General features: G+C 35.9%; 1 protein-coding gene across 2 annotated transcripts in view; it reads right to left on the bottom strand.

Annotated features, from left to right (window-relative positions):
• LOC110024941 (probable aspartyl aminopeptidase) overlaps positions 1-22,381 on the bottom strand; it is an 83,210-nt gene that overhangs the window by 50,022 nt on the left and 10,807 nt on the right. For both annotated transcript variants that reach the window (XM_020725139.1, XM_020725140.1), the window contains exon 4: positions 16,866-17,138. In XM_020725139.1, the coding sequence (XP_020580798.1) occupies positions 16,866-17,138 (273 nt within the window). The remainder of the gene's footprint in view (positions 1-16,865; positions 17,139-22,381) is intronic.

Here is a 22,381-nt window from a genome sequence, read left to right as displayed (position 1 = left end):
ATCATCCAATTGCGACGGAGGCTCATTGATTTTGAAAAGAGTCAACATGGTGAAATCACCCATAGCAACAACGGAGATCACCCGGAAGAAAAAGATGATGAAAACCCTTTCAACAAGAAGCCTTGAGCAACAAAGAGCTTATATTGCATTATTTTGGTATTGAGTATAGGAAGAGAGGGAATTTAGAGTGAAGATTAATTTATTGGATTTAGATGGTTTTATGAATCCTGATAAATTCATTGAGCGGCTCAAGGCAACCAAATAGTTCTTTGAGCATAAGGATATTTCACCTACAAAATGGTCATTAAGGAGAAGAAAGGTGTTTCCATGTGATGGGAGAGTTTGAAGCGCAAATATCAGCATGAGGAAAAAAATAAAATCATGACTTAGTCCAAAAATAAAGAAAGAAATGCAGCGTGAGTACCTCCCAGTGCATTACAAAAAGTAGTTGTTCCTAAAATTTCATCAATTATAGCAAAATGACCTATCAATAAAAGAATATCCCACCGAGTCTGAAAACCTTATCTTGAAGTGAGAGTTGGTGGAGCAAGAGAAAACACCATACCCTAGTATCTTAGAGAATTGAGGTCATTCATCAGTAATGAGGTACAATTAAAGTCCTATTAGACTTTACAGGGTATTCAAACCTAGCCTTAAATGCAAAATAACAACACAGTAATATCAGGTTTACTCCGCCCTTCAAATAGAGTTCAATCGTACGATTAGACAGCAAGGGCAGCAACGGCAAACATACCAAATTGCTAAGACTTGCCCCTCGTGATGATAAGTCGGCACAAGAAAAAAAAAAGAATTGATCAAACCAGCACGCCCAAGACATTTCCAACCGGAAAATATTCCGAGTGTCATGAGTATGGACACATTACATCTAGCTGCTCAAACAAGAGTAATTTTTTTTACTGTGAATAGTTCAATGAAAAAAAATTGATCAAACCAGCACGCCCAAGACATTTCCAACCAGAAAATATTCCGAGTGTCATGGGTATGGACACATTACATCTAACTGCTCAAACAAGAGTAATTTTTTTTACTATGAATAGTTCAATGAAAAAATCAAATAATCAGACTCTAGATAGAAGTATCAACAACCCGCAGATAATGGTGAGATGCTTGAGGTTCGACAAGTTCTCCAAACTGAGACCAAGAGAGTTTAGCAGTGGCTTAGACATGAGATCTTTCGTATTCTTTGTATTGTGAAGGGGAAGATGTGCAGTCTTATTATAAATTGAGATACTTATAACAACGTGGTGTCTACACAAATGGTAAATATTTTTAGCTTTACTAACAAAAGCGTCCCCAAACATATTTCCTTTGTTGAAGAAGAGCAATGAGATCGGTGTTAATAAGAGAAGTATGGTAGAGTTTTCAGTTGAAGATAACCTACAAGACCAAGTGTGGTGTGATATTGTACCTATAGATGCATGTCAAATTCTATTGAACTAACTGTGACATTATAACAGGGATATACTTCATGATCGTCACAAAAACACAAGCTATAAGAGAGGCGTAAGTGATATTGTCCTTGGTGATGTTGGAGGGTGGTGATGTGGAGGAGCCAATATGTGTGACACCTCTTGAAAGAGTTTCAAGAGATTCTGGCTAACAGTCTACCTACACTTGGATAACCAACACTGCATAAAATTCAATGTCATGTTGACCTCTATATAATCTAGGCAACTCGATATGATCAATTATGATGCCAAAATATATAGGAAATGTCAACCTATAACAATGATGAATATGGATGTGGCATTGCACAGTACACCAAGTCTAAACTACTTTGATCATTCTTGAGACCATCCAAATATTGCCCGCTTGCAAAATAATTAACATCTACATGCTTGAAATTTTGAAAATGCTTAACGAGTCCCTAGACAAATGTGAAACATGAATTTATCTATGCATGAGGCTGACAGCATGCATTTCGAGGAACACGAACATACACACAATAAAAAAATAAAAACAGGACAAATCCTCGTCAACCGCATCCCTCTCCCGTACACACGTTTCTCCAACATCTCATCCTATCATATTCTGCATAAAGAAACAAAAAAAGAATACTCACTCATCCCTATTCCCGTCTCCTTTTCTAACTCTCAAGCAAAAAAGAAAAAAAAAATATTCCCAAAATGGTTTTGTCTTCTCCCTCTCTCCGTTTTCGCATGGAGCTCACACCACAATCCCACCAGCCGAACTCTGTCATTTGTCTTCCCTTCTCCCTCGTCGAAGCTTTTCCAACAACAACAATGCTCTTCCCTCTGCTTAATTTATAGCCTCTCGCACCCAACTTTGCGTGAAATCCAACCGTCGATCCTTTCTTCATTTTCCATGCGCCATCAAGCTCCAAAATACATACCAGTCCCTTGTCATGTTGCTTCGGCCAACCACTTACAACACCCTATCTTCTCGATCCAACATCGTCATTCCTCTGGTTTTTGAACGCAGTTGCAAACCCTCTCCCCGTTGCTCCCCCTATCCTTTTTGCTCCCAGCTGCAGCACCCAAAACCCTCTCCAACAAACATTCTTGCCGGCGACACTAGCCCGCAGATTCGCCTCCCGCCTGCAAGCTCCTCACACCGATAAGCTTGTTGAAACTCCTCCAAGTTGTGGCTCTTGCCTCCATCCTGATCTCAGCAGCCACCTCACTCATGCTCCCCATACCAACCCAAGCTCGCTCTTGTTCCCTCTTCGACGTCTCCTCTCTATCACGCATAACCGCAGCCATAAGAATGCATCACTTCCTCACTCTGACAACCCATATCCCTCTCCGATCCAACTTCTGCTTGCCAAACAGCCTCACAGTTTGTCGTAGCAGCTTGAATCCTTCTCCAAACCAAAACACATTTCTTCCTCGATTTGCATTCCTCTACTACCACCCTAGCATGAGCCACCATAAACAGAAGCCACACCACTGCAGGAATTTTATTTAATCAGCCCGTCTCCCCCCACCGTAACACCTCAATTCCCCACCCAGCAAATGCTTTCCTATCATTTATCCCCTTGTTTGTTCCAACAAAAAATGAAACTCCTCCCTACTAAAACCAACCTAGTGGAACACATCACAGCCTCCCTTCTTCATCTGCTCCTAATTTATGCCGGCAACAACAAACATCGCCTGATTTCTCTTCTCACCACGCTGAAACCCAACTCGGGCTCCCATCTCTTCAGCCAGAAAGCTCCCGCTCTGACCAATCAGCCAAAGCACATCTTCTCCTTCTAGTTCTTCCTCTTCGGCACAAGTCCCAACTAGTTGTTCCTCCATGGTCAGCGACCAAGAGAACCACACCACAAGCCATCTCCTCCAGCACTATCCCCCGCGCCCATCTACCTCACCTTACTCTCCCCCATCTCCTGCTACAGCTTCCTAAAGTGCATGAAAAGCCCACACAGCAGTCCCTCTCTTCTTCATTGTCACACACCCAGCAGATTCCTCAGGTGGACGCTCTTATTCTTGTTTCTGTCATTCGATGTCAGCCTCCTACAGACCCACTGCTGCCCGATTTCTCTATACCTTGTTGTAGCTCCCCTTTACCACCCAAATTTAACCTCAGGCAAGCCCAGCCCATTCTGAGCTCTAGTGTGCAGTGATTCTACTATTTCCAAAGCAGTAGCCACCACCTTGCTTGTGTCGGATAGCCTTCTCCTGTGCCCAAAAAATATAGAAATATATATTATATTTTGCCTTGCATATTTATTATCTCACCACGTCAAATCATCACCTCGCTAAGGTATAAAATAGGGAAAACTTAAGCACTTGTCCGGGGTGTTCCACCTATGTATTGGATGTTTACGCAGGTACCCGAAGGTCAACCCTACAAGTAACCTTTAGAGATGTTTGACCTCGGCAGGAAAACATTGTAATGCTTTTCAAATGAACTTGAAGGCCCATGCATGCTTTTAGCATGGTGGGTTAAAATATTCTAAGATTGAGGTGTCTTATGATACCTATTATAAGTATTATAAGGGCCCTTTTGGGGCAGATTATTTAGGTGCGGCGGCTTGAAGACGCCGCCGCAGTGTTTGGGTGAACGTTCGTCCGGATTATTCATATCCCACTGCGTCCCGCTTCGCTAAATTTCTTAAGGGCTTCGACGCGGGTCAAGACCAGCGTCCCGCGTTCGGCTATCATCTCTGCCCTAGATACCCCTCGCGCTCTCCCTCCCTGGTCCGTTGCCTGCGATTAAATTTCTACACCCTAGAGGAGATCGGACCGTGTTCCTTTCGATTTCTCTTTCTGATTCGTAAGGTATGCTTTACCCCACCGTCTTCGTTGGGCGTGAACGGTCAAACCTCGCTGTTCTTTGTTTTTTTTCTTCCTTGACGGAACTGACGGAAGAGCAAAGGCTTTCATCTTCTTCCTTGTCAATTCGAAGGTCGCCGAAAGGATCTTTATGGTTTCACAATTTCCTTTCATTGTTTTGCTAGGCATGAAGAAATGTGTGGAGAATGCATTTTGAGTTCTCTAGGAATTTGGTTTTGATTTTGACTTCTAGGATATCAGTTACAGACAGAGGTATTTTGTGTTATTGTGAACTACCATATTCGTTGCTCACGTCAAGTCAGCCTCATAGCTTTAGGAGGCAGTTCTATGGTTATGCCAAGGGTTTTTCAGCTCGTTGTGGTTTCTTCCGGTGGGCTGATAGTCCCACATATTACACTGTCAGCAGTCATGGGAATCCGGTGTTTTCCGAGGTTGATAGTACAGCTGAGGAGAGGCATACCTAGAGTTTGAAATTAAATATTTTAATAATTCTCATTGCAATTGTACTTGTCTTTGTACTTTTTTATTTCTTCTGTTACTGACGAGAGTGTGAGAATTTCATGTCATCTTTTGGAATTGATTTGTGATGATTGCATGATTCTGCACTTGTTTTTGTACTATTAATAAACTATTCTGAATAAGCTGCCCCAAACAATTTTATCAGACAGGGACAGAAATGTCATTTAACCACCAATAAGCTACTCTGAATAAGCTGCCCCAAACAGAAAGCCAGATTATTCTGATAATCTGCAGATTATCAGATTATCAGAATAATTTGCTTATCAGCAGATTATAAATAATCAACAGCTGTGTCAAACAAACCCTAAGTCTTTTTACATGTGTTGGGAAGGTCAATTACTCCTCTAACCTCATGACGGGGAACGAACGCCAGAGTGCTGCCAAAATTGTTACTAAAATAAAGGGATTAAAAAGGAAAATCAAACTAATCAAAATGTAAAAGTCAAAATGAGAAAACAAATTACAAAATAAAATAAAATTTGAACACTAAACATAACTTATAGGGGACTCAATATCTGTTCTATGAGCTCGAATGCAACCTATAAGCCATTTGGCAACCTGCTTATAAAAACAAATTTAACTTTCTATTCCGAGCAAATAACCCATGACCTTCAGAATTTTTTGGCAAATAAGCTTAAACAACAAATGTGCGGCCTAATCTCAACAAGTAACAATTATATAAAATGAAAAAAATTGATATTATTCAATAACTACAAAATTCTCACTCGTCCCACAAATTCACCACCATATCTATAATGCCAGATACAAGTAAACAAAAGGTAAAATTGAGCTCAAATAGAATATTTGGGTTCAATTTAACGATCAATTATTCACGCAAGCTTTTAAAATTTAAATGATCTTAGATTTTGTATAAGTCGTGGGCCATTTGCAATCCACTCTTATGGCTATTATAATTTATACAAGCATTGAAGAGAGGTGTGAACATAATATTCCAATGTTATCTCTTCCCTTCAAGGCAAGGGTCTGAACATCTTGTAATATCCAATAAAATTGTAATTGTACCACATTGTCAATGGATGATCTCGATCCTCCTAGATATCAAGTTATGGTGTTCTTCTTAGGCTTCATCAGCTTACAATTAAATTTAACATAAACTGTTTGAACTCAGTAGTGTACTCCTCTACTAAAAAATCTTATTGTTCTGAAAAATGTCCGATTTGTAATGTGTTAGAAGGTATATGCGCTGCATCTCTCATTTCATTTTGGACCTAATGGTGATTTTATTTTATCTCTCATGCTAGCGCGGAAGCTTCAAATTTTCCCATTACAGTAAAGTGTTTTTCCTGAGCTTAATGGCTACCAGCTTTACTCTTCTGTAAAGTGGAACGCCCTTATATTCAAAGACTTGCTCTATTGTATAGAGTTACTCGATAAATCCATTTGAATCCATGTGACCGTAAAGATCTCGCAAATCAATCTTCACTCCAAAATTAAGGTTTCTTTGATATTAAGTGGCAACTTGATGGGGTATTGGCTCTTCATCACTAGAAATTTACTGATGAAAAGGATTCACTTCCTCCTCTCGATCTGACAAGTAACTGTTTTGATTATGAGTGACCTCTTCGGGTTGTCTCCTCTCAAAGGCGGCAAATCTTTGTTGAGGTTGAAAATATTCCCATTTTATATCCTCTATAGTGATCTCTTGAACACCTCGTTGAGGTTTTCTCCTTCGCGTCATGGCGTCTTATTATTCTAACTAAAATATCAGGTAAAAGAAAAGGGTAATTTAGGGTTCGTTTGGGGTGCAGGGGACCTGCGGCGCGGCAGCGTGCCGCTACTTTAGCCCGTTTGGGGCGGCGATACCGCAGCGGCGTCCCGCGATTTGGTGCGAACACGGAAAGCTCTCTCTTCCCTGCAGCCCCAACTTCGTTGATCTGCTTTTTACCCCCATACCCCCTTCCGCGAAAGTAGTTCCCGCGAAAGAAGAGGAAGAGCAAGCACCACAGTAGCAAAGAAGCGAAGAAGAGAGTGAGAGAGATTTTGAGTTCTCCAGTGCCTAGTAGAACTTCCCACCTCCCTGAGAATCTTCATGCCCATTTTCCAAATTGGAGGAGAAGCAGGCGACGGAACGTAGTGGTAATGAGGCACAGCAATCGAATCGACGTGAGGAACCTTTATGGTTGGCCCGTGCAGAGCGTCCATGGGATCCGCCATTGACGAATTCTGGCAAGATTCGGGCTTGGACAACGGGAAAAAGAATGCGAGCCATTGGCTTCCTAGTCCACCGCATCATCATTTCCCCTTTCCTCCGTTGCCTCCAAACTGTCGTCGAGAACATCACCGCCCACTGTTGCGTTATCGTCAACGACACCCAATTTCTATCCATGGAGACTATTGCTGGCGCTGTGATTGATCCTACTCTTGTTAAGGTATCTCGGATTTGTATCCTTGTAACCAGAGTCATGAATTGCATCGTCGTGTTAGTAAAGTTGATATGAGGAATAAGATCTTGGGGTATCATTCTTTAGAAGTATTAGTTTTATTCTATCTTAACGAACTGAGTGAGTTGGTATTGATGATGAAGCCAATTTCGTCATTCTCTTCGATACAATAATTTTGGTCCAATTGGAGGAAATTGTGTTGTTACTCATAGTGGGGTTTCTCTGGAGTTGTCTAACTTATAACTTGCTAAGACTGAAATTTATAGGAAATTCATTCGGTAAACTTTGTCAATGGGCTTATGGCTTTTCTATCATCCTTTTATACTTTGCACTATCTTTTTTTTTTCGAATCATTTGGATAGAAATTCATTTCTCTTATGAACTTAATGATGACCAAATATTTTTTTCCTTTTAGCACTTTGAATTTTTTGATAGTAGCACGTAAAGTACATGCTTGAATATAAGTCTTAGCGGTGCATGCATATGATGCATTCATGGTCTCTGACGATGGATTGCATTGTTATAATTGTTTTTCTTCCATAGAGTTGATAACAAAGTAGCTCACATGTGTGTTCAAAATGTTGAACATAAAACTATGAAATGTTGAAGAGCAAGAATTATCCATATTTATCAAAATACATGCATTTTACATTTCAATTAAGTTTGACCTTGCAAAACATCAAACCATAAAATCAGCTATTGTGAGATGTAATATCCATTTTTATTTTGAAGCCAAAAAAAAAAAAGAAATTCTCGTTCCAAAAGCATTGCTTAGATTCTATTCTATATTAGGTCTTACCCCATCAATGGAAACACTTGCATATTCTAAACAAAAATTTTTAGCACTTTCGAGGCTCCCTGTTAAGTGAATGGTGTATATGAACTTTCTATTATGTTCAAAAATGAATTTCTGCTTCTGAAGTTTAAAAAATGTGTCTCTTAAAGTTTTCTTTTAAACACTTCTACCAAATAAGGGCAACATAGTCATTTTTCCCGAAACAACTCTCACAGCTGTTTTCACACAGCTATATCAAACAGGCAGCCAGCTTGGGGCGGCCCAGCAGCAGCTGAAAAACTGAAAAGCTGAGAAGCTGCAGCTGCCCCAAACAGACCTTTAGAGTTTAGGATTGGATGGTAGGTATCGAGGTGAAATTTTGGTAAAGATAGAAAAATTCATTTTTGAAAATTTTTGGTCTAGGGCTAGAAATTGAGGTGGGAACGGTTAGGGAATTCAATTAGTCAAAGATTTGATAAGTAATTTTTTATTTGAGCCAAGAACGTCAAATTTTCAAAAAGAAAAAGGTAATTTAGGGATTCTCCATAGAGTCTTCTTGGCGGCATGGCGTCTCCTTGGCGGCATGACGTCTCCTTGGCGGCATGGCATCTCCTTGGCAGCATGGCGTCTTATTCTTCCAACTGAAATGTTGGGTAAAAGAAAAGGGTAATTTAGAGTTAGAGTTTTGGTGGTATGTGTCAAGGAGAAATTTTGATGAAGGTTGGTTTTCGAAAATTTCGAGTCTAAGACTATAAATTTCGGTAGGAACAGTTAGGGTGTTGAATTAGTCGAAGATTTAGGTTGTGTATTTTAATTGGGGCCAATGAGAAAAAAACACTAAAAATCTAGGGCTTATCAGGCTCAGATACCATATGATACAATTCTAGGGATCACAGAAGATGTTGGGAAGGGGATTTAAAGGGGAGGTAGTTGTGTAATGACAAGGGTAAGATATTATGTAAGGGTCTCAAAAACTGACCTGAAATGCTAACATAACTCGAACTCAATTTGAAAAAATTCGAATTCGGGTTAACCTGAATATTTTTTGAGTCGGGTTCGGGTCAAAGAATTCGACCCGTTTATTATTTGGGTCAAGTTTAGGTTGACTCGATTCATGTTGGTTCATTTTTGAGCCAGATCTAGACCCGCTCGTCAGCCCAAATTAACATCTCTGTGTCAAAAATTGACCTGACACGCCAACACGACTTAAACTCGACTTGAAATATCCAGGTTCGGGTTGACCTAAATATTTTTCGAGTCGGATTCGGGTCAAGGAATTCGACTTATTTATCATTCGGGCCAATTTCGAGTCAAACACGAACCTGACCAGCCGACCCGAAGTGACACCCCTAATAATATGCGAGTTAAGTAGTTGTCACAGGCTCCCAACTGAAAAAAACAACAACAAATTTTGAATCAACAACATTTGAGCTGTGAGGATGCTCCACTGTCTATTCCTAAACAAAACATCACTTGCAAAAGAAAGATGATACAGTAATTCGAAGAGCATAAACTCAAGAAAATGTCTCTGAAACACAAACAATAGTAAAAAATGTCCAAACAGAAAAAATAACACATAAATAAGTTACCAAAAGAAAATAACATAATTAGAATAAAAAAGAAATAGAAAATAAATCAAAAGAGAAACAAAGATGTAAAGCAAAATTAAATCGGGCGTCTTTAGCGGCATTCCCGGCAACCCGCAATCACGAGAAAGCTAATTTTGTGATAAGTGGAATCATCCAACAGAAGAATTCGGTTCCCGTGGGCTTGCAGGATCAAACAGCTCCCTCTTCACACGAGGGTGCCAGTATGCATTTTGATGCGCTCAAATGACGAATTTTTTAATGTTCGTATGTATGTATGTATAAGTATATATATAATATACAATATAATATAAAAATAACAACAAACTTTGTATTGTCAATCCCTATTACCGTACAAAACGAATCACAACTCCCCACATGTTTTCATCCTCATCTATTCTATCGAAAAAAAAATCCATAATAAAAAAATAAAATGTTATGCACATATTATAATGTTAAAAAGACTAAAGAAAAGTTATGCATGTATATATGTATTATAAATGTTTAAAATTTCATCAAATGTTTTAGCACGTATACATGTATTTTGGCATATATACATTCATATAAAAAAACAAATAATTAAAAAATCTACACAAATTGTACATGCATGCCCAATTCACCATACTCTTCTCAAATTCTTCCCTGTTAAAGGAAGGACAACAAATAAAATATATATAATAAAAGAATAAAGCTACCACTCCCATCTCCTGCCAAAAAATCACACAAAAAACCACTCTTATACTCACACATATTCACAGTTTCGCGTTTGTTCTCACACGAAACCAACACGAGGCACGTCCTCCTAGCAGCCACACCCCCTACTCTACCTTCAACTCTGATCAGTAAACCAGCAGCACCGCCACAACTGCACTGTTCTACGATCCTCCCCCTCTCACACAAGTCACATCTCCTTCCTCTTCCATCTGCTTCTGCTCCACCCTTAAAGCAAACCCACATCAATTCTTTACAACCCTCTTGCAGGTAAAAGTTCCCATCGATAAGCAGCCCCAACACTATTGTCCTCCTACTTAACACCATTGTTCAGCTCTTCAGCTCCGACCCCTTGGGCTATAAGTTCCCAACATCCTTCCTCCCTTTCAACCCGCAACACCAAACTCTAGCAGCCTACGCGAAAAAAACCCTGATGGCCTACATTGACCCCGTCCCTACTCTATCGCATTAGCTTTCTCCTATTGCACAGTCTCTCATTAGCCACTTCCTCTCTTCCCAAGGTGCCTCCTATGCCAGTAGATCTCCCCACGACAAGTCCTTCAAATGATAGCCCCAATGCTCCACCTGCCTCCCTCTTCTGCTCCACCTCAACCCCCAAATCGAGAGACACCCATCACTGTAGGACATTCGGCGACGTTTCACCTGACTCTCATATCGATACCCACCTCTGCTCAACCCTAATAGAACTCGCCAACTGTTGCTCTTCTTTTCCTCAAATCCGCTATCTACAACCAACCTTCTCTCCATTTTCTCCTACGACAAACCCCTCGAATGAACTCCGACGACGACCACTTAACAGTCACCTTAATCCTTTTTTCCCACCCCTCTATTTCTTTCAAAAATAAAAGGAAAATAAGAAAAAAAATCTATTACATTTTTTCTCACAGATTCTTTGTCTCGTCACCTCAAATTTGTCGTCTCACTGAGGAATAATAAAGGATATAATTAAGTACCCATACAGATTATTCTAACTCGGCAGGAAAATGTTTTGACCTTTACACAAATACTAAAGAACTATAAGTGTCTTTTTAAACATGTAAGTTAAAAGACAAAGCCCTAGTCTTTAAAACAACACCCATATCTGTCTTTTAATGGGACTTAAAAAAGTATTTAAATGAAAATGTTATTAAAAAAAATTATAAATTGCAAAATAAAGAATTTAAAACACTATTTAAAATAATGCCTTGCAATCAAACTAAAAAGTTTCAAGTGAACATATGGGAGTCTTATAATAAACTTACAAAGGATTTATGGTGTATAAGGCAGCTCACCTACAAGTTTGAACAAGACCTCCCAATGATAACCAAACTCCCACACTTTTCAAAGCCCAATATCAAATAATGAAAATGAGCTTCCCCTCTCCCCTCTATTTATAAGAAGAAAATGGAATCTTGTGGGCCCCACATCGCTCAATAACTATCATATAAAAACAAAACTAACGATATAATTGGTACTAGTAAGATTCATGTTAATCCAAAATCCCAATTGAATCTGCAACCTTTTTGTACGAGCCAAAATGCAAGATTTGAGCTCAAATGAAATATTTGTGCACAACCTTATATAATGGATCACTCATGCAAACATTTAATGTTTGGACATCAGAACCAAAACAAATTCAAAGCTATTTCACATCACTTTCACTACCTCAAAATTTGTGCATATCTTGAAAAGTGTGCAAATGTTGTTTGAATAATCCATCATATATGTATTGCATTAATAATTAAGATATCATAATTAGTATGCAAGCACACTATGCAAATGCACTAAAGTCCATACAATTTCATCATCCAAGTGCATCAAAATGTGTCAATGGCAAGCATAAGCACACTAAAATATATTTAATTTACAAAATTTTAAACATGAAGATGCTTCGACCAACACACTAAATACTTGATCATACGGTCCAAAAATACTGTGCGGGATTAAATTAAATTGAATATTAAAATATCTTGATTTAAAAAATATGCTATTTCTGCAAACACCTATTTTGCTTTGCTTTGAAAAGCAATCAAGTATTCTAAAAATATTTCAATAATTTGAATATTTACAAAATCTCTTTTTTCATAAATTAAATTCGAAATGTTAAATTATGAATGCTCTCAAATTGGCAGCCTTAGACATAAGACATGGTCATAAGTCTCAATGAGTATGATCCTCCCTTTAATTAGGATTGGAGCTAAAAATATTGAGTCTCGCTGATCAATATGGTCCGAAAAGACTGAAGTTGACGAGATTGTGTCAATTAGTCGGTTTAATCATTTTTTTTAGAAGATTAAAGTTGATGAGATTGAATAATAATAGAATATCAGTCCTCTATAAGAAATGGTGAATATTTCATCCAAAATAAATCATCAAATCTTTTATTAAAAGATATATTTTAAAATGATATTTTTTATGCCATTATATTTTCCAAACAATGCAATAATGAGCTTAACGCATAGACATGAGCCTCTATGAACGAGATAGTATTGATAGGTTCTATCATATAACAAATGAACATATAAACTCGATTCTCAATAAAATGGAACAAAGTTGACAAAGTTCAAATCAAGCATTCAAATCCCCAATTATAGCAATATTTACTGTGAATTTTGGTCGAATTGGTATATCGTCAAAATTATGCTTTAAAGTTTAATTAAATAAATTAAAATAATAATTTATGAACACGATCTTCTGTAAGCAGAACAGAGAGATAAGTTTCAATTCAATCATGTGTCAATCTTAAAACCACTCCTTTACAACCAAAATGTAAATTGGATGGGATTCAAATCCAAGAATCCAAACAGCATGATAAAAATCGTGTTGATTGTGAATTTCAACAAGATAAGTCTATTTTTAAAACTGTTTAAAGTCTATTTAAATAAATTCAAATAATAATTTACGAACTCAAACCTCTATAAACAAGACAGAGTTGATGAGGTTCAGATTCAATCATATGTCAATCTTAAACTCGATCATTTACAATCAAGATGTAAATTTCAATCATACATCGATGTTGATCGTGTTGATTGTCGAATGGTCTATTTTCAAAATTATGCTTTAAAGACTATCTAAATGAATACAAATAATAATTTATGAATCTGATCCTCTATAAGAGGAATAGAGTTGAAAATGCTTAAATTCAATTATGTATCAATCATAAATGTGATAATTTTGGAGCATAATGTAAAGTTGACATGGCTCAAATCAAGTAATTCTCCAATAATAACCGAATTGATCTAATATTTCCACCGAAATGGACTATTTTCAAAAATTAAGTTTCATATATGACTGAATAAATTCAATTAAAATAATTTTCCAAAGCCATCCTCTCAGAATATGGCAAAATTGACAAGGCTCAAATAAAATATTAAAACTCTTTGATGATGGTCGTGTTGAATGTAAACTTCAACAAAATGAGAATATTTTCAAAAATACCTTTAAATTTTAATGTGTTTATTTTAAATTTAAACTTAAAATCCAAAATCATTAAATATTCAAATCAAATAAAAATCATTAAACTAAAAATAAAACCCATCGACCTTCCACACAAATTTGCCAAGGGAGACAAATTCATGATTGATCTTAGCTCACATAGAGCTAGGGTTTTATCAAGTATACTACTATATTTACTCTTGAAATAATTTGTGATAGTAAAAATGTAGCTCATGTCCTTTATCTGAGTGGCTTAGCCAGCCGGCTCCACAAAAAAAAAGGTTGTGACATGAGATCTTTAACATGATAATTTACAGTCAAATGACACAATTAAATTACAGTCATTTATTTTCCCCAATGATTTTTTGTCCTTTGAGATGTGAATAATATTGTATATTTGATTGGGCATAAAGCCCTCTGTAAGCTAAAGTTGATTTAGATTAGTCTCCTTAGACAAATATTCACCCAAGGTCTATAACGGTCACTTGGAAGAAGCAACTCATAGTTGTTGACAATGATTGTTCGTTAAGTTGGGTCGATTATCTCCCCTGACGAAATAGATCAAGGTCCATGACAGCCCAAGAAAATGAAATCATGGAATCATGATAGGGTTTGACATCATTTCCTCAACAATATATTTTTATTCTCATGGTCATGAATTCCTACAATTTAAAATTCAATCAAATTTCACAAAATAAAACTTTAAATTTGTGTTACTATATACTAAGTGATCAGCGACCTAGTGACTAGCTTTAATTGAAAGTGTTCTTCCATTATCGGGAGGAGTAATTAAACATAAGAGCTTGGGACTATGAGAAAGCTCAAACTCTAGATTAAAAAACCCTTGCAAAATGAGGGGAAAATATTTGGACATTGACTTATCTTCAATCTAATATGTCTTCTGAAAACCCAAAACCTCAATTAAACTCTCTCGTCAATCATTTTTCAAGAGGGGTCAAGGCATCAAATTTCAAAGCCCACACCTTCACACTAAAAGACAAAACAAAATTTACGATAGAGACTTAGATGTCCTTATAAGTCATAATTTTGTCTCCTTGGCACCAATAACGCCAATTTCTTTAGCACAATCCAAAAAAAAAAAAAACATAATTTTGCCAATTTCTTTAGCACAATCCAACAATCCAAAAAAAAAAAAAACATAATTTTGTAGAATAAGCTTCTGATATTTAACTGTGAATTCAGCTAAAGTTTAAAACCAAAACCAGCCATATAACACACATCTCAACCAATATTTCATCTCAAATAACTCTATGTTTGGCAGTGACCTCTGCTCAATCAGAACACAAAATAAATCGATTAAGATCTAATTCTCCACTCTTAAAGATGAACATAAGTAGACCTGTTCAAAGATGAGGAGTTTGTTGCAGGTTTTTGCCATTTTTAAAGTATCCATGCTGATAGATTAAGAGATGGGCTTGTTGTTTAACAAACTATCGCTTACCCATTCAACATGTTGCCATTCAAGACTTATAGAAGTTGAATGTTTCAGAAAACTTGAGTGCAAAGTGAGATAGATAAAGTCCTGCATGGCAACCCCATCACAGCATCCTTCTAACTGATGAGAAGGTAAGGAAAAAATAGAGCAATTTACAATAAGATTTTCTAAAAATTTAAAAAAAGAAACTAAAAAAAGGAAACTGAAAAGCATAAAATTTAGAGGATCTAAACTTTGCTTAAATTGAGGGAACTACATTAGAAAAGAAAATTTTGATCTGGGGCAACCACAGCGTAAATGATTGTAATATTTCACAGCAAAGATCTAAATAGTCAGGAAATGTGATTTCCTAAAACTCTAGAGGGCGTGTAGAAATGACTGCAGAGCCTATTGAGACCATGAAATGGTTCGCTGAAACAATCTAATGCGGTAATGGTGGTCAGATATCATAATATTTCATAGCAAAGATGTAAATATTCAAGCAATGTGAGTTCCTACGACCATGGACTGCAATTAGCAACGACTGTATAACCTATTGGAGATCATGAAATCGGTGTAGGTTGAACAATCTATGGTGGTCAGCTATCATAATATCTCTTACCAAACAATATTGAAGAGTTGGATATTAAAAACCGCAAAAGCATCATTCCTTTTGAGGCATCTACATACGTACCACCCAATACCTATGCATTTACATATCAAACACCTAAACTTTAATTTTAACATTTATACACCCAAATCTTTCACATCATATCAAAAATACTACCATTTTAATATGCATATGTAAGATGGTCTGCGTATAAAAATTGAAGTTTAGGTTTTGATATGTAAGTAAATAGGAATTGAGTGGTATTTATGTAAATCTTCCTTCTCTATTTTGACATATAAAATAAAAAATAAAAATTTTCTTCTAGAACGTGGAACATGATATTAACAATATACTTTATAAAAAAACTTGTGAATTTATCAGTAACTAATCCAAGCAGTTAAACATAACACATGTTTCACTTAAGATTTCAAGAGTATATGTCTGCACTCTATCATTCCGTTTCAATTCAAATAGCAGAAAAATCATTAGAACTTTCTTCTAACATCGTTTGCTCAACAACATGTCTCATTTAAGATTTCAAGAGTATATGTCTGCACTCTATCATTCCATTTCATTTCAAATAGCAGAAAAATCACCAGAGCTTTCTTCTAACATCGTTTGCTCAACAACATTTACATTGAAAGTCAAAGAAAAAGGCACATTGTGAATGATTCGTTTAACAGTAAATAGATAACCTTAGATTATGTATTTCTTTATTCTAAAGGACTGTTTGGGATCACTTTTATTTTTTAATTTTTCTTTTTTATTTTTATTTTGTTTTGTTTATGTTATGATCTGAAACAATACATGTCTAACTATTTAACTAAAAAATGATTATTTTTAAAAACACCCAAAACAAGTGTTTTGAGACTTATTTTGAGTACTTTTAAAAACATGTTTATTTACTTTTGGACATCAAAAATAAGAATATAGAAAAAACACACTAAATAAATATATTTTAAAAGATAAAATAAAAAACAAAAAAAAAAACATAAACAAAATTGATCTCAGACAAGCCCTAAGTTTATCAAGTTGCTAAAGAACAAAATAATGAAAAGTACATGTGTGAAATTTATCAACGTACAAAGAAAGATAGTTATTGAAACACAAACCGGTCTAGGTGTATGGCCAATGTTGGCACTCGCAAAATAGGTCTTTTCACTTTTACAAGTTCATGTGTGAAAAAATCATCACCAGCTTTCATGATAACTCGTCCTGCGACACTGAGATCTCTATCGAACCACGTATGCCATAAGCCAGCTCCATAAGTCTGTACATTCACCATAAGGTAATTAGTCTTTAAAGAAGCAGTCCTCGGCTTCAGCTTTAAACATGGACTATCCGTGTGTGCGGCAACAACATGAAACCCATTCCCAACCCTATACCTGCCAATGGGAGCACAGGTCCATTACATTGGCAAAAAAAAAAGGCATTCACGTACATACCACCCAATTCATATATATTTACCTAACTAACATCTAAACTTGACTTTTACATTTATACCACTTAAATCTTTATATCACATAAAAAATCGCCTTTTTAACTTTAAGAAGTGAAACACATATTTTCATGCATAGGTTAAGTGGCATATATGTAAAAATAAAGTTTAGATGTTAGATATGTAAATACATACGAATTGAGTGGAATCTATGTAAATCTTCCAAAAAAAATTTATTTTTTTTTCAAGCAGGTTAAGATTAAACAAGTAAAAGAGCAATTTTCAGGAACAATAAAAATGGAAATGTGCTGTCATATTTTCTGCTCGCCAAGAAATTGAACAAAAAAAAAACAGAGAAACCAAGTGTTTGATTAGAAGCTTGAAGTTTGCGCTCACCAACCAAAATGCTTGCTTGTGTCTAGCTTTTGCATGTTAAATTGGTTAGAAGACCCAAATGGACCATTAAGAAGAGCAACCTAGAGCAAAGGATGAAAACCAAGGAAACTTCCAACTAAGTTCGTGGAATTTTTGGAGCATTCTAGGTCACAAAATTTAAGGACTGTTTAAGATGACTTTTGTGTTCCTTTTTTTTCTTTTTTTCTTTTTTTGACTATTTGATTTAAAACAAAACATATTTGACATGTTTGATTAAGATATGATTGTTTTTAAAAATACTTGATACACCTAGAAGATACAACAACAACAACAACAACAAAGCCTTAATCCCACTACGTGGGGTCGGCTACATGAATCTTTTTTCTCCATTGCGTCCTATTTAGTGTCATATTTTCATTTAGTTCAAGTAAGTTAAGATAATTTTTAATACAATAAGCCCAAGTCTTCCTAGGTCTACCTCTGCCTTTCTTAACACAAGTCGAATCTAAAACATCTACTCTCCTAATCGGATCATCAGATGGTCGACGTTTAATGTGATCAAACCATCTAAGACGACTTTCTCTAATTTTGTCCGTCACGGAAGCTACACCAACCCTATCACGAATATATTCATTTCGCATTTTGTCTTTAAGTGTAAAGTCACTCATCCACCTAATCATTCTCATCTCGGCAACACTTAACTTATTATTATGCTTCTCTTTTAAAGGCCAACATTCAACGCCATAGAGCATTGCAAGTCTCACCACCGTCTTATAAAATTTTCCTTTCAGTCTAAGCGTTGTTTTTCTATCACACAAAAGGCCCGAAGCATTCCTCCACTTCAACCAACCAACTTGAATTCTACTATTAACATCCCCATCTATATCACCATCGCTTTGGACAACGGACCCAAGATATCTAAATCGTTCACACCTTTTAATAATTTGATCAAACCAACTTATTAAACCAAATAACAATGAAAAAATAAATATTATTACCAACTTCCAATAGAAAATTACAACAAACAAACATAAATCTGAAATTGCAACAAACAACAACACAAATTCACCCTAGGATTAGATCCAGAGGTGGTAGTGGTCAGCAAAGTGAATTGGTAGGGACAGCAGGCTGCTGAAAGAGCAGAAGTCGATCCCTGATGTAAACCAACAGAAATAGGAAAATATTTTGTCAATCCTCCTTCAGTTTGAACACAAGTAACAGCTCTAGTATACATATCTTTAATGACTTGAATATAAGTCATATCAACACATTTCTTCTCGAGAACTCTCCAAAGGATATCTCTTGGAACCTTATCGTAAGCTTTTTCTAAATCAATAAAAATCAAATGTAGATTCTCCTTATTATCTCTGAACTTCTCCATCAAACCTCTCAATAAATGTATAGCTTCCATGGTAGTCCTGCCCGGCATAAATCCAAATTGATACACCTAGAAGATGTTTAAAGTATTTTCAAAAACATGTTAAAATTTATTTTTAGAAGCAAAATATAAAAACATGTTAAAAACACCGAAAACAAACATGTTTTTAAGAATAAAGAAAAAGCAAAAACAAAAAACAAAAAATTCATCCCAAACAAGCCCTGAGAGTATTGTATTCACAAGAATTCTTAGAACCTCAGTTAGCAGGCATCGAAATATGATTGGTTACACCAGGATCCAATTCCATATTATTATTTCGCATGAATGAGCCAGTTTCAGTTTAAAGTAGACTTTAATGTTGGCAATGATGGGAATTGTGAGAACTCCTGCAATTCTAAAGAATGAGCCATCCTTTATTTTGGGGACTTCCGTGCAGTCCATCTATAAATAAATGTGTTCCAAGATAGTAAAACAAATGATGGAAAGAAAGATTAAAAGTACTAGTTCGGATGTGAAGGACCTTCTTCCTTATTTCACTGGATTTGATCATTAATCAATTGTATATTTCAAAACATCCGTGAGAGAGGAAGTTCAAGCACAAGTTGATCTCATTGTCTACTAGCTTTATCATTCAATTCTTTCACCTTCTTCTATCAGATGATTTACATACATACTACTTAATTCCTATGTATTTACACATTGAACACCTAAACTTCAACCTTTACATCCATGCCACCTTACAATATGCATGAAAATGTGTATTTCACTGTTAAATGTTAAAATGATGGTATTTTTTATGTGATACGAAAAATTTGGGTGGAATAAATGTAAAAAGTAAAGTTTAGATGTTAGATAAGTAAATACTTAGATGTTAGATAAATGTTAGATAAGTAAATACATAGGAATTGGGTGGTATGTATGCAAATGCCCGAATTTATTATTTCATGATTGTTTTGAAACTGAGATAGGTGTTATTTGGATCTATTAAACATCCCGAATTTCTTCTTTTTACATCAAATACGAATGAATTGTGTTGTTATATGATCTATGTTCCTCGTTATAATTTTCTAATAGGAAAGCCAGAAAGCTATCATTGATATTAAATTTCATCATTTTTCTATTAAAGCATTGTTAGTATATAAATAATTGTTGCAGCAGGCCTTTTCTTAAGAAAGACTTGCACTTTAATATTGCATCAAAGTTAAATAAACATAGTATTGCATCAATGTTAAAATTAAATTAGAGAGCCTACTCTACAGCAGTCACATCACTTATGAGACATGAATCCAGATCATAAGCAAAAACATTCATGGCTTTAGTGAAATTCAAAAACACATTTTTCCGGTCATCTTAAGGTATGGTGAGACTAAAGGCAAAATGAATATTGGGTTAGACATAGAATGTATGAAGCCAACACCACGGTGGATAAGGAGGGAAATATATACAAAAATGAATTTCAGATAAAAAAGAAAGGTTAGTGACACAAGAATTAACAACAATACATCCCCATTCAAAAGAATAGATGACTACACTTGCATAGTTTGGATAAACTATTGATGAGAATGTGAGAATGATCAAAAACAAGCAGCCTATTACCACATGGTTGATCATGATGACGATGATGGTGATGATGATTACCATAAACAGGTGTAAATCCCAAAGGAGGCATTAAATTATGTTACGAATAATGAGTATAAACTAACATGGGAAGACAGTGAAAAGTGGTTATCATTCAAACATTCTAGAAGGAGCTAAACGATAATTCTGAACTACTCAAAGAAAAATTGAACAATATTCAATTTGACTATGATGTGTGTGCTTCCAATGTGAAAATGGAACTATTCAACGGAAAAGAGATGACGCATAGATGGATAATAGAAGGGGGCAAGCATTGAAATGCTATCCGAATGCAATCAGTTGCATAACTAAGGGCATGTTTGGGATTACTTTTGTTTTTTTTATTATTATTATTATTCTTTTTTATTTTAAAACTACGTTTGTTTAGTGCAATTTTTGCATGCTTTTATTTTTTGCTTTAAACAACAACAACAACAACAAAGCCTTAATCCAACTAAGTGACATCGCCTAGATGAATCCTTTTTCTCCCTTGCACCCTATTTAGTGTCATATTTTCATTTAGTTCTAATAAATTACGATCATTTTTTATACAATAAGCCCAAGTCTTCCTAGGTCTACCTCTGTCTTTCTTAACATAAGTCGAATCTAAAACATCTACTCTCCTAATCGGATCATTAGATGGTCGACGCTAAATGTGACCAAACCATCTAAGACAACTGTCTCTAATTTTGTCCATCACAGGAGCTACACCAACCCTATCACATATATATTCATTTTGCATTTTGTCTCTAAGTGTAAAGCCACTCATCCACCTAATCATTCTCATTTCCCCAACACTTAACTTAGTATTATGCTTCTCTTTTAAAGGCCAACATTCAGCGCCATAGAGCATTGCAGGTAGGGCTGTCAAAAAAGCTCGTTGTTCGCGAACAGTTCGTGTTCGATTCGCCAGAGCGTTCGTGTTCGATTCGTTCGATAAGCAAACGAGACGAACACAAACAATTTTTTTCGTTCGATTTGCTAAACGAACCAAACACGAACAGTGATGCGTTCGTTCGTGTTCGAATCGTTATTGTTCGAAATTAAAAAAAAATTAAATAAATATATATATATAATTTATGATATTTTTAAAATAATTATATACTCAAAAAAATTAATATATTTTAAAATTTAAAACCTGTAAATTATAATGTAAAATAAATTATTAATAATAATACATTTACATACTATCTAAACTCTAATAATATAGGTATTATATATTTATATAATATAAGGTATATAATTATTATAATATATTATATTATTATTTTTATATTATACTATATAAAGGAAATGAAAGAGCGGAAGCCCTAACTCCCCGTTCGCTTTTGCCCCTGTTCGCTTTTTCATGCTCAAGATTGTGAAAAGCTCGCCGCTCTCCTCTCAAGGAAGCACGAGACCGCAGCCGATCTTTCTCCTCCGGCTGCTCCTTCTCTCAAGATCGTGAAAAGCTCGCCGCTCTCCTGTCACGGAAGCACGAGACCGCAACCGATTTTTCTCCTCCGGCTGCTCCTTCTCTCAAGATTGAGATCCATCTTCTTCTATCAAAATCACGAAAATCTTCTCTCGGTGAAAACTTGTCTCAAAATCGCGAAAATCTGTCTCGGTGAGAGCTTAGAGTTGATTTTTTGTGTTCGTTCTCTAATCTCTACTTCTATTTTAATTTGATAAAAGGTATTTTTCCTCGGTGAGTCGGCGTTGGATCGACCCGGTATTCTTGCTTCGGTGTTCGTTACTTCGGTTGCTCGGTATTCTTGCTTGGTTGCTCGATATTCTTGTTTGGTTTTCTGTAATATTTCATATTTATCTTCAGGTAATCA

The sequence above is a fragment of the Phalaenopsis equestris genome, unplaced genomic scaffold (assembly GCF_001263595.1).
Source record: "Phalaenopsis equestris unplaced genomic scaffold, ASM126359v1 Scaffold000281, whole genome shotgun sequence".
NCBI classification, from domain to species: Eukaryota; Viridiplantae; Streptophyta; class Magnoliopsida; order Asparagales; family Orchidaceae; genus Phalaenopsis; species Phalaenopsis equestris.
Note: the sequence above shows the minus strand (reverse complement) of the source record. Positions and strands in the feature narration are given on the sequence as shown.